Here is a 10,368-nt window from a genome sequence, read left to right on the forward strand (position 1 = left end):
CGGTTTAATAAAATCTCTAAATTCATAATAAACAATTGTTTTAAGCAAGTATATGATCAGCCTTTTTGCTGCCTGCTTACTAAAGACGCCGTAGACAACTAAGCCCCTAAGGCGGTTAATATTTACTATTTCTTCAAACTGTGAGTAAACACGACAACATACGTGTACTAAATATTTTTTAAATTGTAATGAAACGTGAATAAGTAAATTATTTCTTACATATTAATATGTTACTAGTTGTTTACTTCCCTTTGAGGTAAAGTTATGCTTGTGGGACATATTAATTTGGTAAAATAGCAATTTGTACATTACGTTAAGCAAAATGTATATTTCACAAATTCTCAATTTATGAATATAATAGTTGCAAACAAAAAGTTCGTTGCAAACGTACGTTCAAAGGTTTACTCTTTCCTTTTTTTTTACTTGATTCTGATTATTATAGTCCTCTCTTTGTATATTTTCTATCTACAATGGAAGGCTGGTGGCCTGATACCACAGGACTTCTATAGTCCTATTATAGGCAACATCCATGCAGCATATAATGAATGAGGGCTATACGAGGAGCGGTCAAAAAGTTCGCGGAATGACATGGAAGGCTAGTAATGAAATGAAACATTAAACTATACTTTTTCATTGTATTCTCCGATAAACCCTTACGAGATCTGTCAAATAAATTATTAATACAGATACCGGCAAACTTCTTGAGCATTAAACAGGAGTGGGAGTGGGGGAACGTTTGCGCATCGTACACAGCGCGGGACACAAACGTCAACTGATTTACCAATCACGCGATCGACACGTCACTCTCCAGCCGCCGCGCACCACCGCCCGCCGCCCCCCTCCCAGTGATACCTAAAAATCGCTTCAGCGCAGGCAAGGGCATTTGTTCAAGATATTTGCCGGTATCTCTACTGGCGAAAAAAAATTGTTTCGGTCGTCAAAATAGCTCGAAATTGCCGACTTCACTTATCACCGTCGCATAACATTTTTCCAAGCGATTTTTCTTCATTTTTGGAAACCAATAGTCGCTGAGGGAGTAGATGAGGTCGTCTTCGATGGAGTCCCTTGTTTGAAAAGGGCGTGCCATTTATAAATCATGTTTTTACCAGGTGCTCAATCTCCACAAACTAACATCTCTTGGAAGATGATTGAGGTGTCTTTCCTTGTTTGGTAATGAACTTTATAACGGCGCCATGTTCAATTTTTTCCATAGCGGTTAGTCTCTTCCCGATTTACTTGTTTACTCGTTGATAACTCAAGAGATGACCCGATTAGGCTGAAAATTGTATAATACTAACAATGAGTCACTCAATTTGCGCCTACCTGGATGAGTAAACTCACCCCCGCTAACACCGACCTCCCCGCCAACCCCGCCATTCCGCGAACTTTTTGACCGCCCCTCGTACTTTTAGGTTGTAATATGTGACGAGGGAATCAATTAACAGGCACATTTCCATTCGATTATTTTCTATAGTGACTTGTGCAAATTTGACATTCACTTCTGAATTATAAACTATGTATTCGTACAATTAATTTACCACCTGGCGTGTATACAAAGAGTAAATGTGACTTGATCGCAAATTTGAATCTCTTTCAATTACTTCACTGTATCTTTATTGTCTTAGTTCGACAAATTCAAAGCAAATCCATTGCGAAGATTTACGTGTTGAATAGGATATTGTCTTCCACTCGATTTCATTTACATTAAGCTTTATTTATGTTACAGTTAATATCATCTAGGTACTTTTTAGTTTATCTAATAACGTTATTATGTTAGTAGTTTATTGTTATTGAAAAGAAAATATTGGATTTCTACATAGTTCGTGAATACTTTTATATCTCAAACGTAAAGGATAATAGAGACTTTTATAAATATATGCTTGCGTGTGTTCTGATTGATATTTCTTTTCTCTTCTTTCTACTCAACAATTTATACTAAAATCCTTTTTTTAATTTTGTCCTTAGAAAATTCATATTTCACTATATTGTAACAATTTTGCCTTTTGCAACATAATTATGTACTGAAAAAGATATCTATGGCAAAACCTTTAGCTATTAAACTTTATTTTTTTTTTTCAATAAAATTTGTATTGCTGATGAAAATGTTAAGTGAAACGAATACAAACAATTATGCCAAATTAATACTATTTATCTACACGCAAAAATATATAATGAATTTAACGTCGTTTTGTTTGTTTCGTGCTACTATGATGATTTTATTTTATTCATTAATTTACTCTTTGTGCCATTAATAGCGGTCTTATCGCTAATCTCTTCCAGGCAATCCTAGTAAGGGTAGAAAAGAAATACTTAGGGTAAAGTGCAAAAAGTAGTAGAGGTAGTGGGTTTGATCCCCGGCACTAACTATCATTCTATATGCAATGCACATTCGAACGGTGAAGGAAAACATCGTGAGGAAACCGGCTTGCGTTAGACCCAAAAAATCGAGTGTGTGTCAGGCACTGGAAGCTGATCACCTAACTGCTTATCGTATTGACAAATGATTATGAAACTAATACATAAATCTGAGACCATGACCTAAAAAGGTTGTAGCGCCACTGATTTATTAGAGATATATTTTATGAAAGTGCATAACTACATTAATAAAAACCAAATTACAGATAACAATTTCGTCTTATTCAATTACAAAATTAACAACTAAATAAAAAAAAAACTATAGTATGAAGTCACGATTTGAATAGATGTATTTTATAGATCTAAAACAAGCTATAAAATCCAGTGAGGCTCAATACTGATCCAGTTTAAATGATCAGTTATCTTGGCTACAAAATGTATATTACTAGAAACCAGTGAAACTGGACCTAGATGTATTGGTTAGAGATAAACTCAGTTATATCCCTGGTAAGGAAATCAATCCCGCTTGAGCTATTCTTATAACAATATTATAGATAAACGTCAATCTTGGCTAAGATATCGTGAAGTTGAGACTAAGGAGTAGTAACCCTTACACTACTTTTGTGACGTTGTGTTTGTATTTAGGTCGGGATGCGTATTATAATTTCCACTTTTAGGTGTAGACATAAGTGTGCAAAATCCTAGTCGTTTGATACGCCCAGGCTCCTGAAGTAGAATGCTTGGTAAATGCCCGCCGCGTCGCTTGGTGCGGCTTAGGGAAAGATTTAATGTCGAAACTTAGCCATAAGTATGTAAAAAAACGCACTGGACTGGTGAGTCGGTTAATTATTGTATTTTTTTCGGATTTAGTATCTCATAAATGCGAGTTGAAACTTTTAAAAAATTCTTTCTTCATTATACAGAAAATTTGCTTTTTTTATAGATTATAATTTTCAGTTTAAACTTTTATTGGAGCAGTTTTTGAATAATTGTATTTTCATGCAAGTTTAATTAACATTTAGGTTATAGAGGTGACTGCCCAATTTAACTATGCTCGTGTCTAGAGCGTATTATGTATGGAAATATACACTTGAGCAAATGATACGCCTTAGTGAGGCTTAGTACTTTAGCAAATAGCTTGATATTAGCTGTATTTGGTTTTATAGACGTTTGACCTTGTCGTTATATTCACTCTTATATAATAAATATTCAGAGCGTGTTGGTAATACAACTCCACTCATGATTTTTTTTGTTCAATTGGTTTCGAGATTGGTTTGCGGTTACATTATTTGTGTTTCAGTTTGAAATTTAGATATTAAAGACGTGTGTCTTTCGGGTCCGCATGTATAATTATTTTTACGACCGGAGTGTATTATTATAGTGTATCGACTTTTCACTTTTATAAAAAAATAGCGTGTATTTTGATAAAAAATATTGTTAGTAATTAGTTCTTACTGTTTTATAAAAGTTACACTTACTTAACCTATTTATATTCTTGGTTTAAGTGGTACATAAGTAATGATTGCGATCAGCCTGAGTCTTACGTTTGATTGTTGACATACAATAATTGTTCCGTTATTATTTTACCCTATTCATTAATGAAATTTTTTCATCAAACTAAAATACTCATTGATGCTCATAATGGAACTCAGTTCCTTAAGATGAGACACCCAATAACTCAAGCTCATAACACCCACAAGTGCAATCCAAGCTGCAGTAGTAACAACGATATATTATATAATATTTTTGCAATTATAGTCAATTATATGAAGAATTATAGGCAAATAATTTTGTCCGCAGGTGACCTTACCTGTGCGCTGTCGAGCGTCCCCATAGCGCGCCACCCGGATAAGGTGATATCAGCAAGATGGCACCCAGATGACTTCTCATTCCTCTCGACGTCTGCCGATAAGACTGCAGTACTATGGACTATACCACCCATATAAACCTCGGTATCGAAACAGCCAATTTCTATAATGTACATTTTATAAGTCCCGGCGCGTAACTTGGTAAGATCGCGACTGAATTTCGCGCAGTACCACTTCTTTACAAATTGTTCTCCGGGAATTATATAGTAGTAGTGGAACAAATTTTAAATTTTAACACACAAAATTGGCGTATTATTGACTCGGAACGTTTTAAAAATTTATATATTAAAATTAAAAAGTGACTATCGAAATTGTCTAATAAATAAAATGATTCCGTTTTAAATGTTTACAGTATTTATCACGAATTATTTTGTTTTTACATTTTATATGACATCAATGGCAATATTTGCGATTTTTATAACAACATTTTCAATCTCATAGTAAAAAGTTTAAGTATTTTAACAATTAAGTTTAATTTAATGATGCTTTAATTACGGCCTGTTGTGATTTATGATGAATGATTTTATCGATCTGAGTGCACAAATAAGTCGCAAAGACTCTTTAGTTAAGTTTATGTTATTAACTTATTCACTTTGAATTAAGATAATTTTTGGTTTAACCCTACTAAGCCGTGAAGCCTTAACTCATACGGGGACACATCGTGTTGTTAGAATGCTGTCAAGTGACTTAAAATACAATTTAGCCCCAAAATTTAATATTACTCGAATTGGACGCTATTTTAATCGTCGATTTAAATATGCTTGCTTTAATATCGTTAGATTATGTTTTATTTTATTTAATGCCTAATAATTTTAAGATTATGTGTATACGACATTGGTATTTTTCGTCATCAATCAAAAATGCCTAATGAAGCGTTTTAATTTATTTGTTATTGGAATTCAATTGGGTTATTGTGTGTATTATTAAATGTAACGGCTCAAAAAAGATATTTTAATGTTTAATTTATATGTTACTTTTGTCCGAACATTAGTTTTAAGATTTTAAAGTCATCATATAATTCCAATGTGGTCGCTTATAGACGCATCGTTAAAAACTAAATCAGATTACCTGTTTTAAATGAGGGTATATCTTTTCGTCACAGCGTAATCCCAATTAAGAGGAGACGAATAGGTGCGCAGTTGAAACAGAGCAATCGAGTGATTTAGATTTAATGGCAGCGAGCTCATTGAAATATAACGAACAAACATGTATGTGCTTTTATTAAACTTATTAAAAGCTCTTTTTGCTTTGTGAATATGTGTATTTGACTGACTATTTTGACAATTATCTTTATACGTAAATATCTTATTTGTTCAGTTACCACAGCGTTGTAACATTTATACAAACTTTTAACACATGTTATATGATATTTTAACGAACTCATAATAAGCGGAAATTTGTAAGTAGTCAAACGAAATAGATTGGGAAGCCGTCTCTAATGTACGGCTTATTTCAACTGTTTGTTTCAAACGTATATTCGCTTTATAAACCTCCACTAAATACGGCACGATGTCTTTTCATGTAAAATGTTAACAAATACTATTAGCGCGGTTAGTTAGGTTGTTTAGATTTTAGATGTTAACAGAATGCCAAAACAGAAATTATTTCCCAACACACCCAAATTTCGTATGCTGAACAAAATCTTAAGGAAGATTAAAAATAGCAAGAGAATGTCGTTATTAAGATTTGGGAAAGAATTCGCGAACTAACGATGAAAATTTATTGACAAAAAGAAGGTTGTCCCTAATCTTTAATTGTATTTCAACGAGAACACTTTAGTTCAGAGTGTTGCTACATCACCTTTGGAACTTACGAAAACTATAGCGTATAAATGACAATGTACGTAAATATATGAAGAAGAAACGACTTCATTATGACGAAGCAAGACCAGCGGATATATTTCTAAAGGTATATAAATTCATTGAATCAATTAGTTTGTTGGCTTCAGCCGTTTAATTTCGACTTTAGTCTTTTTAAAGGTTTCTTTCGGTATTGGCAAATCAAAATAACTGCTAATTATAACGCGTTTAGGCAGACTTTTTATACTGCCAATACGCCATTCCTTAACGAATCCAAAGGCTATTTTCATAGTAAATAATGAAGATGGATATGAGTAAAGATATAGTGGCCCTTGTTAATTATTTTTTCTTTATTCTCGTCTGCCTTCTATCCATGGCCCTCTGACAAAGCTCCAGATGTTTTCTATGGAGTACGGTGAGTGCCATGATTCACATCCATAATGACTGGAAGGATGCAAGTGTTGAACGCTTTTGTTTTTGTCCATATGCATCACTCAATAGACGTCATTTGTTATAGTAACCAGCACTTCCTCGTTGCACTAATATTACTTCTGTTATTTTCCTTAGCGGTTCGTTCGAAGAAAATGTCCTAGTTGGCAGTTTTTAATAGTTTTCTTTTGGTCTATTATAGCTGATTATGGAAAATAGAAGGCGTTTACATTTCGCAACTTTGCATTTTGAAGTTGTTAAAACAAAAAAGCCACGATACCTCTCCGATAAGTTTTTTTAACATATCCGACCAGGTCTGCCTTGCAACATATGATGAGCATTGTCATTGTTTATAAGACAGCGGCTTTCAGAGGGAGTTTTAGGTACAGTGTAATAAACATTTTGTAACAACCTCCCTCCGCCATTGCGCAATTCTGAATATGCTTACTTTTATAGTCGAGTATAAATATTATCAATTTCTGCTGCAAATGGAAGGGAGGGACCACCTGTACCCTGTGAATGATGCCTGATACAATTTGTTATTAATTATATCGTCTACGAATATACTACTACTAAGGTCATCACAGTTTTGTTTATAGAAGATGCTCTCTAGAAGACGGATGTCTTTGTTTTAAGGCTAAAAATTAAACCTTATTCTTGTGATTAAGGAGGTTTCAAATACCGGTATTGCTTAATGTGAATTGAAGCCTTATCTATACACCATAATCAATTAGCTATTGGACGCATCGTCATTATTCCTCATTAATTATGTACAGTGTAAACTCTTTACAACGAATTTCAAGGGTCCGAGCATTTTTTTTCGTTTTATAGGTTAAAAAGGCCAAATTACAATAATTTCTTATTTTATTACTTTCAATAGGGAAATTATTCTAAACACATAATCTGTCAACTTGGCCTGGCGTGTTTTGCTATGCCAATATTTGTTTTGTATTTTTTAAATTAAATTGGACATGACTTGGAATGTGGTGGAATCATCTTCATGAAACAATAAGAATTTTTCTAGAAAGTGTTAATGCAAACAATAACAATGGCGAGACGGCTGTTTATTACCTCAGGTGTCTTTCTTAGAAATATCGGCATCTCAACAGTTTAGTTTTGTAAGCTGATTATAAAAGCAATTATACTCAAGTATGTTCTTGATGTCTAAATATGAAAATATTTCTTCGTAATTGTCTATTACGAAGAAATATTTTCTTTGGCTAATCTGGCTGTTGCGTTATAAAGTGTGAATCAATCAACAAATTTAACTAATTTTTGCGTTAAAAAGACTTTTTCGTTATAACGAATGACGTTATAAAGAGTTTAGTATTTAGCTTTGTGAGTAGGATAATAAAAAGACCGAGATGCTTTCATTTGCGTCAATTGATGTCTCGCGAGAAAATAATGGAAAGTTGCCGAGTTTGAGTTATACGCCATAGTTTTTGATTATTCGAGAAATTGAATCAAAAATACCATGCGATGTATATGATGCTTTAACCATGTTTGAACCAAATTTGTCACAGCTGAGGCTTTTAATGTAAGTAATTTGCTGGGTGGTTAAATTTTGTTATAAATATTCATTACTAAGACTATATGCGCAAATGTTAAAATCTATGTAATTTGATAATGGTGCTGCCTCTCATAGTACTAAGTTTCTGTATTTTACGATATGATCTGAATTGAGAATTTTTTAGCAAGAAGCTATTTAGATAATACTTAAAAAAAAAATTGCAGAATAAATTTTAATATAACAGACAGATAGCACCATTTTCATGAAAGACCTGTACATATGTATCAAGGCTTCAACATGTAATCGTTTTACTAAATGTTTTAAATCAGCGCCGGTATTTTGTAACTAAATAGCGAATGTGATCTCCGCTTCAATGTGCGTATTCGCGATCCCAAGGATGTGAACACAAGCGCTACCAATATTAAGAGTATGTAAATTGCATAGACATTGGAAGTTATATAGTACCGGTGCAGCTTGCTATGCTTTGTACTAAATATAAGCGCTTAAATTGTATCGATTATTTATTAATATAATCTTAAAGATTGTTAGAAACGTAATTGTAACGCAATTTAATTGTGTAAGCTATGCACAAATTGTTAAAACGAATACTTAACCTCGAAAATTATAGAAATTTGACATTATGGTATATATTTTATGTATTTTGTTATTCCATTACTGTATGTTTAACGATTAACATAGTACAGTATATTTGTTAAACCGAATTTCATTAACGTGAATTGTATCCCCTATAGTAAGAATATAATCCCTTATTTACACTTTATTGTTTTATTTTTTCAACCTACCTAACTGCTATTTTTATTATAAGCTTTGTTATGAATTACATATTTTCAGTCTCAAGTATCCGCTTTTTTATAATAAAATACATAAAATTACGATTATAAGTTTGATATTTATAGAAAAATCAAGAAGTTTATAATCTGTTTTAGTTTATAGTCTATAAATTAAAAAGATGCTCATATGGATTTAATGCCAGAGAAGATAACAATTTATATCTTATTCTGATTCAGCAAGATTTTAAAATACATTATATAACATGAGTTATGTATAATGTAATTAATTACTTTATAAATTAAAATAGTTATATTAATACTCGTGTAGCAATGAAGAGGTTTATATTACCAACTTTGTTGAGAACTTTCAAAACAAATTTAACTTAAGTAACTGAAAGAATGACTTAGAAAGTCTATTATGTTCCCTCCCCCTTCTACTCTGTAAATCTAATATACAAGTAAAGTGAATAAAATCATACTAATGCCATCGTAGATTGACGACCGACAAAGGTGACCTTCGCTAGTTTCAGAGACCAAAGCTGACTGGGTCGCTGCGCCAGCGGTCCTACGCTTAATAGATAAAAATGCGCCCATCAAAATTATCATAAAGGTCTCGTTATTTTATAAGTTCGTTGGCGTTTACGAACATTGAAAACCAATGTTTAATATTAAAAATTTCATTGCCGTCCGTAATTTATCTGTCCACATGTTAAGAGATATAACTCCTTATTGTATTTAGTGCATCAGCAGTAGTTTTAATTTATTAAACATATATCTATTGTCTAATGTGTGTATCGATTATACCTCTATAGTATAGTATATGTACAAAACTAAATTTTTGTGAAAAAGGTCACAACTTCAGCCAAAGAGTATCATTATACAGTCTTGGATCATGGTGTGAAACCTCTCAGGAATACCCCTTTTAAAATATACCGTGGTCTTTCGAGCAGAATTCTGCACCTGGTTACAAGGCACGAAGTTAGGCCTGGCTTGAAACCCACGTTCCGAACTATATAAGAGGTGAAGACTGGTCCTCATCTGTCCCAGACCTCAACCCTTTAGACTTCAACTATCGTCAGTTTTAGAGGACATGGCCCCAAACAGCACGGCGAGATTGAGTCTCTTTAACAGATTTTGGAGCAAGCAGTAGCAACATTTCAAATGGAAACTGCGTAAATCCATAGATCGTGGCCAAAAAAATTAACGGCCTCAATAAAAGCCAAAGGTGGCCATTTCGAATAGAATACTTTAGTTTTTTGCTGAGACTTTTATAAATATGTGGGTATAAATTTTAATAATATTGCATTACTTCATTTATAAAAAAGCATTTTCATATGTAATAGAACTTATGACTGGACCAGTTATTGTGTAAATGTTAATGACAGCGAAAATATATGAAACTTTATCACAAACTATTTTAATGAGGAAACTGTTGTCTTGTGCGGAAATTGATTTCCATCTTGATAATATGAGGAAATTATCTTCCCTATACAGGGAAGATTATGCGTTAAATAATTTGTAAGCCATTTAATGAAACACACAATTTATTTGAAAGTATGTATTTACAAGAACAATAAACTATATTATATACAAAATAAGAACACTTATTAAAATAT

The 10,368-nt window shown here is 32.7% G+C and overlaps 1 protein-coding gene across 3 annotated transcripts in view; it reads left to right on the forward strand.

Annotated features, from left to right (window-relative positions):
• LOC123718420 (WD repeat-containing protein 47) overlaps positions 1-8,737 on the forward strand; it is a 48,060-nt gene extending 39,323 nt beyond the window's left edge. For all 3 annotated transcript variants that reach the window (XM_045674870.1, XM_045674872.1, XM_045674873.1), the window contains one exon: positions 4,156-8,737. In XM_045674870.1, coding sequence (XP_045530826.1) covers positions 4,156-4,301 — 146 coding nt within the window. In that variant the 3' untranslated portion in view covers positions 4,302-8,737. The remainder of the gene's footprint in view (positions 1-4,155) is intronic.
• Positions 8,738-10,368: the final 1,631 nt, after the last annotated feature.

The sequence above is a fragment of the Pieris brassicae genome, chromosome Z (assembly GCF_905147105.1).
Source record: "Pieris brassicae chromosome Z, ilPieBrab1.1, whole genome shotgun sequence".
NCBI classification, from domain to species: domain Eukaryota; kingdom Metazoa; phylum Arthropoda; class Insecta; order Lepidoptera; family Pieridae; genus Pieris; species Pieris brassicae.